General features: G+C 46.5%; 1 protein-coding gene across 3 annotated transcripts in view; it reads left to right on the forward strand.

Annotated features, from left to right (window-relative positions):
* The window catches only part of TRIO (trio Rho guanine nucleotide exchange factor), a 356,945-nt gene extending 352,802 nt beyond the window's left edge, over positions 1-4,143 (forward strand). For all 3 annotated transcript variants that reach the window (XM_072752731.1, XM_072752732.1, XM_072752733.1), the window contains 2 exons: positions 1,122-1,260; positions 1,778-4,143. In XM_072752731.1, the coding sequence (XP_072608832.1) occupies positions 1,122-1,260; positions 1,778-2,326 (688 nt within the window). In that variant the 3' untranslated portion in view covers positions 2,327-4,143. The remainder of the gene's footprint in view (positions 1-1,121; positions 1,261-1,777) is intronic.
* Positions 4,144-17,644: the final 13,501 nt, after the last annotated feature.

The following is a 17,644-nucleotide window of genomic DNA, read 5'->3' on the forward strand; positions in this document are numbered from 1 at the left end:
GTCCCTTCTTTTTAGTGGAAAACTGAATGGTTAAGTCTCACCGGACTGTTACTAGAATTTGCTACCAAATTCTCCTCTGTTCCTCCTCGTTAGCAGACAAGTGGCTGGTTTTCATTTGAGTTTCTATTTCGCAGACAGAGCAAGCAGGTAGCCAGACATTCAGAGAGCCTCACTGCAGCTGTGGCCTTCACTTGAGCCCAGCCGGAGGACCTTGGGCAGGAGCCCCTGACCCGCTGGCAGCGCCTTCTCAGTGGTTTTTACCTATTGACAGGAATTCACAGTAGGAAGCCTCCTGAGTCCAGCATGAGATCAGAGGCCGTGGTTAACAGGTGTTCCCTCAGCCCCCCAGCTCTCCGTTTGGTGAAGGGGAGCTCTGGGGTCATTCTGACTGAAGGCCGGGTATTGGTGTGCTTGGTTGCAAGGCTTAGGACTTCACAGCCTGCGGGACTGGGGGCAGGGAGTTGGGGGGGGGGGGAGGGGGCGGTCCTCCGGCCCCGGCCACGAGTGAGCAGAGGCAGCACCTCTTACCTGTAAGGTGGCTGGCAGGGGTCAGTCACCACACCAAGTCCTCCCCACTCCCCTCAGAGCGAGGAACTGGTGTGAAGCCAGATTCGGGGCTGCAGGTGTGCTGGGGAACGCCCCAGCAGCACCTCCCAGAGCTGTCATCTCATCACGTCCTTGACGCCTGCTTCCTTACTCCCAGTATCTCATTTGGCCTTTGCATTGCCCGTCTTACGGGTGACAAAACGAAGGCCCCGTTGCATCCTACAGCAAATGCTTGCAGAGCGTCTGTGGCGCTCCTGGCGTGGCTGTTAGCTTGCCCAGGCCATCCCCTCCACATCGAGGAGGCCGGAGTTCACCTTCCTTTCCCCTTTCCCACTCCCTCTGAGGGCTGAGCGGCCTTGTCCCCACTTATATCCATAGTGAGGCTGAAAAGAAATCCCCCTCTGGCTAGAGCTGTGCCCTTAGGTGGAGGCAGGATCCTGACACGCCAGGCTCATAGGACTTTAACTGTGAGGAATGTTAGGAAGCAGACACAGCTGTGTTTCCTGTTACACTGGAGAGGTCTCTACAGTGGCCCAGCGCCGTGATGACTGTTGCACACGTTCCTGCCTCCACAGGGCTGACCAGGGGCGTCTCCTGGACTGTGTGGTGCGATGGGGAGACCTCACTGAAGGGAAGATCAGGGCGTATCTGGGGGAGGTTCTGGAAGCCGTCCAATACCTTCACAACTGCAGGATAGCACACCTGGACCTAAAGGTTAGTGGGGCTCCTGGGCCGAGGCCAGCATGTCTGACTGCACACAGGGGCCTCCTCTCAGCTTGTCCTCTGCATCCCCCTTGGAAGGGACAGGGGACGAGTAGGAGGAGGTGGGCAATGATACGAACAGTAGAGTATTAGGTAAAACATTCGAGGTCTTCACACAGTTCATGAGTTCTGTGAGGTTTGCGAGGCTGGTGTGGGGCTGGTTCCGTGGTGGCTGGGAAAGGAAGGTAGATGTCACCGTTAGTGGTAAGAGTGGAACAATCACCCAGCTTCCTGGGCCGCACTTTGCCACACGGCTGCTTCATGCCAACCTGGCAGGGGCGCTGTCTGCCGAGCAGGGGCAGCACTCCGTCCCGGCCAGGGCTGCTTCCTCCGCGGCGGCCTGCATGCCAAGAATTTCATCCTGCCCTGCACGCAGTTTCTTCAGTTGACCTCGTTAGATTCCTGGTGAGCCGCACCGTGAGCTTGAGATGGGGACCGTGGAAATGACGGTTATCTTCCTGTCTTCCAGCCTGAAAACATTCTGGTGGATCAGAGTCTGGCCAAGCCCACGATCAAACTGGCCGATTTTGGAGATGCTGTCCAACTCAACACGACCTACTACATCCATCAGTTACTGGGGAACCCTGAGTTTGCAGCCCCCGAAATCATCCTTGGGAACCCCATCTCCCTGACCTCGGATACGTGGAGTGTTGGAGTGCTCGCTTACGTGCTTCTCAGCGGCGTGTCCCCCTTCCTCGACGACAGTGTGGAGGAGACCTGCCTGAACATTTGCCGACTAGACTTTAGTTTCCCGGAGGACTGCTTTAAAGGTGTGAGCCAGAAGGCCAAGGAGTTCGTGTGTTTCCTTCTCCAGGAGGACCCTGCCAGGCGTCCCTCGGCTGCGCTGGCCCTGCAGGAGCAGTGGCTGCAGGCGGGCCACGGCGGTGGCAAAGGCGCGGGCGTCCTCGACACGTCCAGACTGACTTCCTTCATTGAGCGGCGCAAACACCAGAACGATGTTCGACCTATCCGTAGCGTTAAAAACTTCTTACAGAGCAGGCTTTTGCCTAGAGTTTGACCTGTCTTGGAGTTCTTTCTCATTCTCTTTCACCTGCCAATCAGCTGTTAATTTGAACCTTGAAGAGAAACAAACCAACAGAACTGATCAGCTGCCGTTTGTTCATCGTGTGACGTCGCGCTCCGGGTGAGCTGTGCTCGGCGGCGTGTGGGACCCCGGAGCACGCTGTGCTGGGGTGGAGGACCTTTTCGTACACTCTTCATGAGCGGAGACAGCATTGCTGTATCACAGTCTTTTATTCAGGTTTCTGCAAAAAAAATAAATAAAAAGAAACTTTTTTAAACGAACATGAATAGAATTTTGCAAATTTAACCTTTTCCAAGATTTATTCAAGGAAACAAAATGCCTCTGTTCAACCACTGGTGTTAACGAACAAAACAGAGGTACCGGACCCCTCTGGGGAGGACTTACCCTCGCAGTGGTCGGTCCGCATGGCCTCGTCCAGAGCTCAGGGTCCACCTGGCTCTGAGCTTCTCCAGCCGCCAGGTCAGCGTGCGCGTCTCACTGGGACGCCAAACGGGGCTCCTGAAATGTACGTTCAACCTCAGACTTTTGCATAAAAATAGAATGAGTCGTTCTGCTCTGATGAAATGTAGGCCTTACTTGTATATAAGCCTGGTCCTGCCTCCCGTCTGTCCTTCCCCCTCCAGCCTTCCCTCTGACTCCCCACCTGCTGCCCGGGGGCTTCCCCTGGGGGAGGTCACAGGGCTCTGCCCATCTGCCCAGGACAGCAGGTCGGTTTCCTCCCCACACACCCCAGTGGTCGCCACCCCGTGTCCCCCACCCTCAAGCCGTCAATCAGATTGTTGAGCAGTATACAGTCGGATGAAGATACTGTAAATGCACTCATTGGGGGTTTGGGTTTTTTTGGTTTTATTTCATATCATGTGCAATGTTGTGGCTTTAACATTTTATGCAACTATTTATGAAGACCTCTGTTGTACCTGTAATAAATATATAGAAAAAGCACATACTTCGTACAGTGAACTTTATGGTTTTGTGTGTGTGTCGGGGGTGGGGCGGGGGGGTAGAGGGTCGTAGACCTGTGCCATCAGTTCAAGGAGATTTAACTCTTCGTGAAATTTGTCATTTTGAGGACTGTAAAAAGTGATTTCATACTCTGAATATAAAACTGGATAATAGGGTAATGTTTTAAAATTTATTATGCTATTATTCAGAATGCCAAAGTATTATTTTTTTTTCCAAAATCAGTCTGGACATTGACTACTTTTTAGACTTTTTGATGTTCAACTTTCTGTACAAAAATTGGCTGGATTTTGAGCTTTTGGTAAGAAATAAAAGCCAATAAAGCGCTAGCCGCCTTGAGGCTGGCGTCCGAAGTCTGTGTCACTGTGGCCGAATTCACGCTGCGCGGGGAGGCCTTTGAACAAGCCGTGGGGTTTCTGGGCACGCTTGACTTTTTTTCTGGATGTCTTTTTACCTTCATTGTGTGAAATACACTAAAAGAGAGACCAGCTTACTTCCCCAGCCAGCCAGACACCCGGGTCTTGAGCCATAAACTGGCGTAGTTAAGCTTTGCCGCTTCCAATGTATTTTATTTATTCTTTTGTTGGATTTTTGTTTCTTGTAAAATTGTACAGAAACTTTTTAAAAGAAATTGGATTCAAAACTGGATGTGTATTCGTAACCTCACAACGTTTATTTGTGTATTTCTTTTATTATTTCAGTTAAATTTTTACATTATTTTGCATGTATATTTCTTTGTACAGAGACCTTACATGTTTACACAGTATGATGTGATGTAAATATTTTATTTTGCCATCAGTTATTTTAAAAAATTAAACATATTTGCCTGATTTTTGTGTTAGGCCTTTTATTTGGTCACTATAGAATCCAAAAGAGAGACCTCACCGAGGAAGATTGAAGACTGGCCTCTCCTAGGTTGGGCGGGGAGTCGGAGGGGAGAATGTTCCGGACTGGGAAACTGCTGTACGTGGCCAGAAATGGGAGCTGGTTAGGTGCCTGCAGATTGGTTCCCAGAACCCAGACTCTGAAGACACTGGTGCACAGACCACATTTCAGCAGCTCATGGAGCAAAGGGAGCAGCTGTTGCCTCCCGGCCACAGATAAGCAAGCTTAACGTCCAGACGGACCCAAGAACGTGAAGCCCTTGGGTTCAGCATCAGTGTTACGAGCAGACCCACGTTGCTGCACCTGCAGAGACCTCCCCGTGGCTGCTGAGGGACAGCCACACGGGAGCCACAGGGTCCTGGGCATTTGGACAGGTGTGAAAGGTGACTTAGGCACTTAGCACAATAGTTCTATTATCCCCCAGATTCCTCATGCCCCTTCCCTGCCAGGGGTGACCACTGTTCTGATTTCTATCATTCTTAGGTCAGTTTACCTTTGAATTCATATAAGTGGAATCCTACAGAATGTACTTCTTAAAATCAAGCTAAACGTTATTGTGCGATCACAGTAGATGTACGTGCGGTTGTATGAAATGTCCCCTTTACTCTGTTTTCCCATGTGATAATGTCTTGAAAGCATATCCTGTCACACACAGAATAGTGACTGTGATACACTCAAGGTACAGGGCGTCCCATTGCCACTGGGATCCCCACAGCCCTTCTGTAGCCCCCACCCCTAACCCTCCCTTAATCTCTGTCAACCACTAATCTGTGCTCCATGTCGGTAATTTTGTCACTTTGAGAACATTAAATACATGGAATCTTACAGTATGTGTATTTTTGAGATGGATTTTTCAGCTGAGCATCGTTCTCGGAAATTCATCCAGGTTGTTGTATATGTGCATAGTTCTCCTTTCGGGTGCCTGGGAGGCTCAGTGGTCAAGCATCTGCCTTGGGCTCAGGGCGTGATCCCGGGGTCCTGGAACCCAGTCCCACATCAGGCTCCCCACAAGGAGCCTGCCTCTCCCTCTCCCTGTGTCTCTGCCTCTCTCTGTGTGTCTCTCATGGATAAATAAACACAATCTTAAAAAAAAAAAATTAGTTTTCCTTTTTATTCCTGAGGAGTATTCCATGGTATGGATGTACCATACCTTAACTGTTCACCCATGGAAGGACGTCTGGATTTTTTCTGGCTTTTAGCTGTTACAAATAAAGCTTCTAAGAACATTTGTGTGCAGATTTTTGTATGAACCTAAGTCTCTTGTTTCTTTGAAATAAATGCCAGACAATTTAATGATCACATGGCAGTTACAAATTTGATTTAAGGGGTAGCCAAACTTCTCCAGACTCCCATTTTACATTCCCACCAGCATCTGAGTAATCCAGTTTCTTCACATCAGCCAACGTTTGCTGTTGTCACTATTTTTTTTTAATTTAGCAATTCTAACAAGTGCAGGGTCATAAGTTATTGTGGTTTTAAGTTTATTTCCCTCATGGTTAATGATCTTACTCATCTTTCCATGTACGTATTTGCCATCTGTATCCTGTTCAATGAAATGTCCCTTCATGTCTTTTGTTCCTTTTCTCCTTAGATGAGTTTTTTATTAAGTTTTAAGAGTTCTTTATAGAGATGTGGCTTGCAAACATCGTCTCCCATTTCATCTTAACGGGATTTATCACAGAGAAAGATATTTTAATTGTGATGAAGTCCAATTTATTAATTCATTCTCTGTGGATCAAGCTTTTTGGTGTCAATTCTAAGAACGTTTTTTTTTTTTCACCTAGCTGCAGAGTGAAGTTTTTTAACCTAAGGTTTTTTTTTTTCTAAACGTTTTTAAGCTTTATATTTTACATTTAATTTCATGATCCATTTTAAGTTAATTTTTGTATAAGGTATAAAATTTAGGTTGAAGGTTTTGGGGACATTTTTTGTCTTCTTGTTTTTGTTCACATTTTGCAGAATGAAGACCAGTTTGTGTGTGTGTGTGTGTGTGTGTGTGTGTGTGTGTGTTTCAGTGCCATTTGTTGGAAAGGCTACTCTTGTGTCAAAAATCAGTTGGGCCTATTTATGGAAGGCCCAACCGAACCCAAACAGAACCCTATTTCTGGGTTCTGTTTCTGGGTTTTCTACCCTGTGATCTAATTCTCTTTCTCCAGCAATCCTACTGTCTTGATTACCGTAGCTGTACACAAGGTCTTGAAGTCAGATAGACGGCACTGCTCCTCTCACCTTATTTTTCTTTTTCAAAAATTTTTAGCTATTCTAGTTCCTTTGCCTTTCCATATAAACTTTAGAATAGTCTTGTCTACATCTAAATATATCTTAACTCAGATTTTTATAAGAGTTGCATTAAGCTTGTTTATCAATTTGGGGAGAATTTGTACCTTCTGTTGAGTCTCCAATCAATATAATATGGTTCTCCATTTATTTAAATCTCATTTCTTTCATCAGCATTTTGGAGTTTTACAAGTTCTTATATATGGTGGCTAGAATTATACCCAAGTATTTCTTCTTTTTTAAAGCAATTATAAATTGCATCATACTTTTAATTTTGGTGCCCATGATTTTATTGCTATTATATAGAAATTGAAACTGATTTTTGAAGGTTTATTTTTTTAATCCCATTCTCTCTAGGAATTTTCTTTACCCTGGCATCTACTTTCTCTGATATTAATGTAGTTCCCCCCCACTCTTTTTTTCTAATTAATGTTTGCATATGTCTTTTTCCATCCTTTAACTGTCAATACACTTACACCTTTATATGTAAGTAGATTTTTCGTCAACAGCATACAGTTGAGTAATATTTTTTAATCCACTGTGCCCACCATCTCTATCTTTAATTAGTGCATTTAGATCATTTAGATTTAATGTATTCCTAAAGTTAAGGCCTAGCCTGTTCATTTTTTGGTTTACTGTTCCTCTCTCTGGTTTTCATTTCTGTTTTCTTTTACTTGCCTTCCTGTGTGTTGCTTGAACACGTTTAGAATCCCATTTTGATCTGTACTGATTTTAAACATATCTCTTTGTCTGGCTTTAGTGGTTGCTTTAGATATTACAGTGCATGTGTGTGTAAACTCCTCACAGTCTGCTGGTGTCATCATTTTACCAATTTGAGTGAAATACCAACACCTTACTTCTCTTTACATCTTGTTACCTTCTCTAGTTTACAATTGTTTTAAATATTCCTCTTCTGAAATTTAGAATCACATCACACAATATTGTGATTTTTGCTTCAACCATCAAACATAATTCTTTTTAAAAGATTTTTTTTTTTATTTATTCATGAGAGACACAGGGAGGCAGAGACACAGGCAGAGGAAGAAGCAGGCTCCATGAAGGGAGCCTGACATGGGACTTGATCCCAAGTCTCCAGGATCATGCCCTGGGCCAAAGGCGGCACTAAACTGCTGAGCCACCTGGGCTGCCCCATAATTTATTTTTTAAAAGATTTTATTTACTTATTTTAGGGACAACCTAAGTGGGGGAGGGCGAGAATCTCAAGCCTACTCTGAGTGCAGAGCCCCATGTAGGGCTCGATCTCATGACCCTGAGATCATGACCGGAGCTGAAACCAAGAGTGGGACACTTAACCAACTGAGCACCCAGGCACCCCCATCAAACATAATTTAGATGCCTTAATTTGCCATTCCTGATATTTTCCCTGGATTAGAATTCTGAGTTGACACTTTTCTTTCAGCACTTGAAAACCATTGTGCCACTTTCTTTAGACCTTCATGGTTTCTGATGAGAAATCTCTAGTCATTCAAATTTTTCCCGTATGGGGTGCCTGGGTGGCTGAGCTGGTTAAACTTCCAACTTGATTTCAGCTCAGGTCATGATCACAGGGTCATGGGATTGAGCCCCACATCAGGCTCTGTGCTCAGGGGGGAATCTGCTTAAGATTCTCTCCCTCTCCCTCTGCCCCTCCTCCTGCTTGCACATGGTCTCTCTCAAATAAATAAATCTGTTTAAAAAATGTCTCCTTGTAAGATGTTTTTCTCTTTCAAGATTTTTTCTTTGCTTTAGTTTTCAGAAGTTTGACTAAGAATGTCTTCGCATTGCATTTATTTGTGTTTATTCTGTCTGAGACTCACTCGGTTTCTTAAATCAGTATGTTTAGGTCCCTTGCCAAATTTGTTTCCAGTCATTTTATCAGGTAGTTTTAGAAGCCTTCTTTTTCCTTCTTCAAAGACATTAGTGACATTTTTGTTCTGGTTCCCTAAGTTTTTGAGGGAATTCATCCTATCACACGCAGGATATTGACACTGATACAGTCAGGGTGCGGGGCGTCCCATCGCCGCCGTTTCCTCATCACAGAATCCCCAGCAGACCCTGACCCTGGCCCTAAGCTACTTTCTTTATGCAGAGATTGGGCCACTCCTGTTCTGTATGCACAGACACACAGTCCTTCCTCTGTCCACTCCAGCTGAGTTTGTTTCAGTTGCAGGATTTCTGAGTTCTAAAATTTTATTTGGTTTTTCTGTATATCTTCTATTTGTTTGCTGAGGTGTTTGATCTTCTCATAGAAATGATTTTGAGGATGTTTACAATTATTCTTCAAAGGGTTTTTATCATTGCTGCTTTAAATTTTGTCAGATAATTCTAACATCCCTGTCGTCCATCTTATTGCTGATTTCTATTGCTTATTCTTTTCTCATGCCAGCTGAGATTTTCCTGATTGGTATGATGAATGACTTTCATCTGAAATGGGGGCGTTTTAGGCATGAGGTTATGAGACTCTGGATCTCACTGAAGCCTTCTGATCTAGCTAGCTTCCGCTGCCATCATCCCATGGACTTGAGAATCTCCATAAGCAAACAAGAGGAAGAAGGCTGGGTGCTGGGCTGCCTCATTAATGGAGGTAAGGAGTCTGAATTCCATTGGCTTCCCCAGATGCTACAAGGATGATAAAAGTCCTGACTCTGCATGAGGCCTCCTCAGACACCCCCAGCGGGGAAGGGCAGGGACCTTGTTATCGCTCGGTAGGGGTGGAGTGGAAGTGTGGGCTCCCCACATAATCCTTGCTGCTGGCTGAAGGAGTAGGGCTTCTTGTTAGCACCCAGCAGTGACAAAAGTCTAGGCTCCCCCGCCCCCCGCCCCGTCAGTCTTCGTCGGGGTAGGGTCGGGGTGGAGGTCCCGGTGTTTTCTACCTTATCTGGCTAGAGGAGAGAAGCTACTGTCCACAAAAGTTTTCCATCTTCAGAGCTGACTTTTTGTCTATGGAGAGCAGGGTTTTGTCCAGACTTCCACTGTTTGCATCTGTTGACATTTCCAGGTTGCTGGCTGCTTCAGCGCTAAGACTGGGATGTATGAGGCAAAAAGAAATCCCAGAGAACCCACCACCTGTGCTTCCTCAGCCTGAGGCCCCAGCAGGGCTGTTTCATCCCCCTCTTGCGGCCTTCTCAGGTTCTTGCGCACAGCCTCTGGGGGGCTCTGTTGGACTTGGTTGGGAGACCAGAGCACCATTGCCAGAACACCATTGCCTCGCAGCAGCAGACGTGGAGTGTCCATGCTTCTCTCCTTATTTGTCAGTGTTGGGATTATGTGACACTGGTCTCCTGAGCAGATAGAACTGCTTTATCTTATTTTCAGAGGTGACTGATGTTATCAGCTTTCAAAGGAAGAACTGCACAACCACCGACTGTCGGCACGTTTCACAGCCTGGTGCCTTTTCTGCCGACTTGTTTCTGGTTCAAGTCTTACTTAACTACCAACAAGAGCCTCCTGCTCCTGGTCCAGAATATCCAGGGGAGGAGATGTGACAAGAGGTGCAGGGGACTGGTGGGCTTTGGGGAGAGAGCACTGAGAGTGGGCAGAGCTCTGCAGGGGCCCAGGTGGGAGGGCGTGCAGGGGTGCGGCTGCTCCAGCCTCAGGCATCTGGGGGAGAGAAGGGACAAGAACTGACCCAAAGGTGGAGTGCAGTGAACTGCTCCATGTTGTGAGGAAACAGCAGAGAGCTATGTCCCGGGCCCTGGAAGGGGAGCAGGGTTTCTAGGCAGCGGCCTCGGATCACTCCCACAAGGGCAGGCAGGCCAAGAGGAGGGTGCGATTCTGATGGAATTTGAGATGACCCAACATCTGCCTCCTCCAGTGTCTCTCCTTCCATTGGCCATTTATTTACAATTCAATTCAATTCTTTCCCCCATCCTGCCCCTGCCTGGGCCCTCTGCACCCCCACACTGACACCCCGTCTTGTTGTGACTGCTTCTGCATCCTCTAATGTCGAGTTAGGTATCCTTTGGGGACAAGCCTTCCTGACACCCAGGAATGGCCTCTTCTCTATCTCTTAGGCCCTGTTCTTTCCCACATTGCACTTCCCTGCCTGAACTGATAAGCTTTGTTTCTTTGTTTTACTCCAGATGGTCAGCTCTGTGAGGGCAAGGAGCTGACCTGTCTCCATCACTGTTTCCGAATGCTCGGTCTATTTGCAGTAAGTAATCCCCTCTCATAATGCCAAGGCGTGTCCTACAAACCCTTCTGGGACAGCCTCTGCTTCCTGTGGGGCTTGTACCTGACAGACTGGAAGGGTGAAAAACCAAGGAACAGCCTTTAGAAGTCCAGGGTTCAAGATTTATGAGTTCTCTGAAGATTTTTTTTCTTTAATCCATGTCAGTAAAGCCCATGCAAAGGATTCTGCATTTTTATTGTGAAGTGTGGGCACCGTGTGTTTGCCAGCCCTGGTCAGTTGCTGTGTTGTACACTCCCAACTGCTCAATGAGTCGATGCAGGAAGCCTGTGCAGATGGTCAGTGTTCATTTCTTTCTTTCTTTTTTTAAAAAAATATTTCATGAGAGATACAGAGAAAGAGAAGCAGAGACATAAGCAGGCTCCATGCAGGAAGCCTGACGCGGGACTTGATCCTGGGACTCCAGGATCATGCCCTGGGCTGAAGGCAGGTGCTAAACCACTGAGCCACTCAGGGATCCCCTGTTCATTTATTTCTAACAATCCGGTAGGCTCTACAGGCCCCAACCAAGTTTTATCCAGATCAGGGTCATCCAAAAGAGCTTTCTGCCATGATGGAAAATGTTCTGTATCTGTACTGTCCAGGATAGTAGCCACTAACCATGCATGGCTACTGAGCACTTGAAATGTGGCTAATGCAACTAAGGAAGTGAATTTTACTTTTGTTTAATATTAGTTATTTTAGATGTCAATAGTTCCTATATTGGACAGCATAGCTGGAGACACCTTGCAATGGGGAACTGTCCCAGGTAAACTCAGAAAGATCCTACAGAGCCACAGGTGGCTTCATGAAGTGTCAGAACAGTGATGACTAAGAAGCTTAAGGGAGGGGGGGTCCATGGTGTGGGGAGAAAGGCCCCAAACTCTCTTCGCCTGGGCATGGCCCTGGCTATGATCCATGGACATGAGAATCTCCATAAGCAAACAAGAGTTTGGTTGCATGGAGGTAGCCTGCAAGAGGAAGAGGTTCTGACCTAGATGGGATGGAAGGACAGAGATTGATAATCCTGTGGAGAAACAGAATTGCTCAGAAATCAGCAGACCCTCAGGCCAGCCACCCAGAAAGATGGCACCAGGTCTTGAGGACAGAGGACAGGGAAGGGGAGACTTTCTGGAGGCCAGGATTGCCCCAGAGGGGCAGGCATTGGAGGGGTCATAGGGAACTCAACACAGCTAGGGAAGATTGGGGGTTGGGAGGCAGAAGAAACTGCTTCCTCGGGACGCCTGCGTGGCTCAGCGGTTGGGCACCTGCCTTCAGCTCAGGTCAGGATCCTGGGATCCAGGATCGAGTCCCACATCAGGCTCCCTGTGAGGAGCCTGTTTCTCCCTCTATGTCTCTGCCTCTCTCTCAGTGTGTATCTCATGAATAAATAAATAAATCTTAAAAAAAAAAAAAGAAACTGCTTCCTCATTCCTCAAAATAGCACTGTCTGCTCCACTCAGTGCATCTAGTTTCTCATATGCATAAGCCTCAACATGTCTGTTGCTTAAGGAAATACATTCATTCCACATTTTTTGGATGAACAAATGAATGAATTCCACAGTTAGAAATGAGCATGTACAGGAATGCATCAGCTGGCCAAGCAAGTGAATAATAAGAAAAATAAAATAACATTCTTGGGGTTAAGGGATGGGGAAATACATCAATCAGGGTCTTTTTGGGAACAGAAGTCACTCAAGGTGGAGAAGTTGATGGATTAAAAAGGAAGCAGGCAAAGAGAGGACTGGTGCCTCCCGTGGAGAGGGCATCCTTCACAGGAGTAGAGGCCCCTTTTGGATGGAAACAGCCACCCTGAGGCAGTGTCACAGCAAGGCAGGGAGCAGGGGGGTGTACTTCGTCATCCTTCCTCCTTCTGCTTCCTGCTGGTGCTCTCAAGCTGATTCCCACCAAAAGCCAGAGGACACAGGTTCCAGCCTCTGGAGCAGGGGTGCCTCAGAGGCCACAGAGAGAGGGAAGAGGAGGCAACATGTGAGTACGACACACGTCTTAGAGTCTACCACAGCAGCAAGTCCTGGACAGGCTATGGAGCAGTGGGAGCTCATGTTCGTTGCTGGTGGCACTGCAAAGCTGAACAGCCACTCTGGAAGACAATCTAGCAGGTTCTCACAAAACTAAACGTATTCTCACTATGAAATCCAGCAATCATGTTCCTTAGTATTTACCCAAAGGAGTTGAAAACATGTCCACACAAAAGCCTGCGTGCAGATTTTTAGAGCAGCTTCATTCGTAATTGGCAAAACTTGGAAGCAGCCAAGATGTCCTTCGGTAGGCAGTGGACACATCAGCTGCGTTGCATCCAGTCCACGGAAGGTTATTGAGTGCTAGGCACGACACGGAGGAAAGGTAAATGTGTATTACTAAATGAGAGGTGTGGGTACGAAAAGGCTTACCACATACCGTATGATTCTAACTCCATGACGTTCTGGAAGAGGCAAAATTCTGGGAGCCAGTAAAAAGGCCAGTGATTTGCTGGAGGCTAAAGGAGAGACAGGGATGAAGAAGCAGAGCTGAGGATTTACAGGGCGGTGGGAATGCATCTGATCCTGAATAGCACAGGTTTGAACTGCGTGAGTCCACTTATATGCAGGTTTCTTTTCAATAAGTGCAGCACAGGACTGTGAATATATTTTGTCTTATGATTTTCTTAACGTTAGCTTTATTTTAAGAATATGGTATATCATTCATATAACATACAAAATATGTGTTAGTTGATCATGTTATTGGCAAGGCTCTGGTTAGCAGTAGGCTGCTAATAAGTTTTGGAGGAATCAAAAGTTACACGTGGGTTTTCAACTGTGGAGGGGTCAGCACCCCACACTCTTCAAAGGTCAACTGTACCAGGTATGATATTGTGACGGGGGGTACACGTCATCATGCGTTTGCCCAAACCCAGAGAATGCACAACACCAAGTGCGGACCGTAATGCAGACTATGGACCTTGGATGATTATGATGTGTCACTGTGGGCTCATTAATTGTAACAAATGCACCACCACGGGGGTGGGGGGGTGGTATTAATAGCGGAGAGGCTGTGCATGCTTGGGTATATGAGAAATCTCTGTACTATATCCTCGATTTTGCTGTGAGCCTAAGACTGTTTTTTTTTTTTAATTTTGTTTAAAGAGACTCTTTTTTTTTTAGATTTTATTTATTTATTCATAGAGACACAGAGAGAGAGAGAGGCAGAGACACAGGCAGAGGGAGAAGCAGGCTCCATGCAGGGAGCCCGACGTGGGACTCGATCCTGGGTCAAAGGTGGTGTTAAACAGCTGAGCCACCCGGGCTGCCCGTAAGACTGCTTTTTAAAAATAAGGATTTTCTTTCTGTTTGGGGGGTGGGTTTTGTTTGGTTTTTGTTTTTGTTTTTGTTTGTTTTTTTATTTTTATTTTTTAATGCAAGCCTGAGGGCATTGGCTCCCAGAAATGGTGCAACAATCCAAAGCCAAAGAGGGTTCATGGATGAAAAATAGCATGTGAAAGATGTGTCCCATCACTAGCTGTTGGAGAAAAGCAAATTGAGACTTGAGACCCTAGTGAGATGTCACTGACCCCCCTTTACGTTAGCCAAAACTAAAAATGACATCAACACCAAATGCTGGCAAGGAGGAGGAGAAACTGGATCACTCATATGTTGCCGTTTGAACATAAAATGATAGTTACTCTGTAAAACAGGTGGACAGTTTAAGAAACTTACCATTTGGGATCCCTGGGTGGCGCAGCGGTTTGGCGCCTGCCTTTGGCCCAGGGCGCGATCCTGGAGACCCGGGATCGAATCCCACATCGGGCTCCCGGTGCATGGAGCCTGCTTCTCCCTCTGCCTGTGTCTCTGCCTCTCTCTCTCTCTGTGTGACTATCATAAATAAATAAATTAAAAAAAAAGATTTAAAAAAAAAAAAAAAAAGAAAGAAACTTACCATTTAAACCAGCAACCATACGCCTGGGCATTTACTCCAGAGAAACGAAAACTGACATCCACATGTAAACCTGAGCACAGTTGTTCACAGCGCCTGTATTTGTAATGACCCCAAACTGGAAACAACTACCTCGTCCTGCCACAGGCCTGCAGGTGAGCGGCTGAGCCAACTGGTGTGTCCCCACGGTGCCACGGACATAATAATCACAAGTAACAAGCTATCGATCCGCGCAGCAGTCTGGATGGATCTCCAGGGAATGACGCTGGGGGAGGAAAAGCCAAACTCAGAAGCGGAGAACTAAACACTTGTGTTGTACCAAATCAGTTTGCTGGGTTTGCTGTCACACTACAGTTACTTAAAATGTGACCAATCTAGCTGAAGGGTAGAAGGAACTTCCCAGTACTATCTTTGCAACTTTCTGTGAATTTATAATTATTTCAAATCCAAAGCCAAAAAACAAAAAACCAAAAAAGCCTTGACCTTCTCGCAGGCAGCCAGCGCAGAGCCGCAGAGCCGCAGAGCCGGCCTGGCCCTCCTGTTTGGGCAGGAGCATCCCCACCTGCCTAGGCGCCCCCAGGATAGGCTTCCCAGGCCTGGTGAACACCTGAAAGTCCAAGCTGCCAGGCTCAGGGCCCCAGGAATACTCTTCCCTCCCCGCTCCGTAGCCGGAGGCCGCCCCACCCCGGGGGTGCTCCCTGCAGGGCCCCTGCCCACCCCTGCCCACCCCCGCCCACCCCGCCCCATGCCCCATGCCGGAGCCCAGCCCTGTCCCAGGGCCACGAAACCAGGAGGAACTCTCTCAGTGGGAAGAGAAGCCCGCTCCCTTGGGCTGAGTTCAAACTTTTGGTTGGCAAGGGTATGGCCTCCCTCTGGCTACTTGGAAAGGGAACTCTAGGGCCTTTGGTGTTTCTGTGGCCCAGGGCACCCTGGAAATCTCACGCTACCTCCACGCCCATACTTGTATAGGAAATTTTATTCATGACCCCTGATTCCTTCGGGGCCACCATCCAGCTGAGAAGTTGGGACCTGCTGCTTCTGCCGAGGTGGACGTGCACAGGCCGTCCTCATCCTAACACAAACCCCATGAGCAAACCTCCTTCAACTGCCAAATGTCAGGAGGCTTCCGCTGCTTCTTGCATGCTGATTCTGGGCACCGTTGCCGCACAGGTTGTTTCTAATGATGGTGCCAACTTCAAAGTGTGTATTTGTGTTGACAAGGCTGCTTGCTTCGACAATTAAGCTGCACTTCTTAAATCCTTGCTTACAATGCTGCCATATTTGAACGAAGACTTTCATAGAGTCCTTCACAAACAAAGAACACACTTAGGCCTTCCAACACGAGCCCCCTCTCCTCTTCCAAACAAAACATAAAGTCATCTCTCGAATCCAGCTGCCAAAAGACCCTACCAAACACATTCACCCTGACACACACATACACACACACACAGGCCCCTGACACAAGCAGACTCCAGCCCAGGCCTGTGATGACGCCGTTGGGGTCTGCCCACCACCGCATCAGCCCTCGTGTGGCCACAGGACAGGCAAGCTGTAGAAATCATTCTGGTGTGGAGTCGGCATCGGAAGCTTAGTCTTTTTGTCCATTGGGGAGAGAGAACTGCTTACAGTTAATCTGTGTCTAATTAGTTATCTGATTTTTTTAACGGTCTTGTGGTCTTTTTACCCCCTATCCTGCCCCACCCCCCACCCCCCGTGAACGCTACCACTTGGGAAGGCTGGTGCCCCGTACTTCATTACAGGCTCACACCCAGTCTGATCAGACTGAGTTTTGTATGTATCTGTTAATGCTTGTTACTTTTAACTAATCAGATCTTTTTACAGTATCCATTTATTATGTAATGCTTCTTAGAAAAGAATCTTATAGTACATGTTAATATATGCAACCAATTAAAAATGTATAAATTAGTGTAAGAAATTCTTGGATTATGTGTTTAAGTCCTGTAATGCAGGCGTGTAAGGTGGAGGGTTGAACCCTGTCTGGATTGCAGAGTATTAGCAACTCAGAATTCAGAAATCCAGCTAGAGGCAGTATTCTGTACAGTAGACACAAGAATTATGTACGCCTTTTATCAAAGACTTAAGAGCCAAAAAGCTTTTCATCTCTCCAGAGGGAAAACTGTCTAGTTCCCTTCTGTGTCTAAATTTTCCAAAAGGTTGATTTGCATAATACAGTGGTGTGTGCTAAGATGGAATAGATGTATTGCTTTTAATGAATTAATAAGTCTTATCTCTTTTAATATTTTGCGGGGTAACTATCAATAGATATAGCCCACAGAAACAAACGCTGTTAGTCTTCAATTAAGAGTTTTTAAGGGGTCTTGGGATCCCTGGGTGGGTCAGTGGTTTGGCGCCTGCCTTTGGCCTGGGTCGCGGTCCTGGAGTCCTGAGATCAAGTCCCATGTCAGGCTTCTGCATGGAGCCTGCTTCTCCCTCTGCCTGTGTCTCTGCCTCTCTCCTCTCTCTGTGACTATCATGAATAAATAAATAAAAAACCTTAAAAAAAAAAAAGTTTTTAAGGGGTCTTAAAATGAAAAGATTTAAGAATTGCTGCAGTGGACAATCCCATAAGCCAAAAATCATCTGTGTGATCTTGTGGTAAGTTTCACAGTCTCTCTGCCCGTTTACTCACCTGTAAACTTAGGAGTTAATACTACATATGTAAAGCAATCAGGAAGCCAGGAGCATAAAGTGAAATAGGATCATTATTGATACTCTATTCTCTCTGTGAAATATAACATCTGCTAAAATTGATGGGGAGGCCCGGGTGGCTCAGCGGTTTAGCGCCGCATTCAGCTCAGGGTGTGATCCTACAGTCCTGGGCTCAAGTCCCATGTCAGGCTCCTGCATGGAGCCTGCTTCTCCTTCTGCCTCTCTCTCTCTCTGTGTGTCTCTCATGAATAAGTAAATAATCTTAAAAAAAAAAACAAAAAAACACGTAGATGACGGAAATGATCTCATTAGGAAAATATAGGACTGAAGAGTAATTTTGAGAGCCTTGTGGCTCTCTTTTTTTTTTTTTTTTTTTTTTTTGTGGTTTAGATTTTATTTCA

Source organism: Vulpes vulpes, chromosome 3 (assembly GCF_048418805.1).
Source record: "Vulpes vulpes isolate BD-2025 chromosome 3, VulVul3, whole genome shotgun sequence".
In the NCBI taxonomy this organism is placed as follows: domain Eukaryota; kingdom Metazoa; phylum Chordata; class Mammalia; order Carnivora; family Canidae; genus Vulpes; species Vulpes vulpes.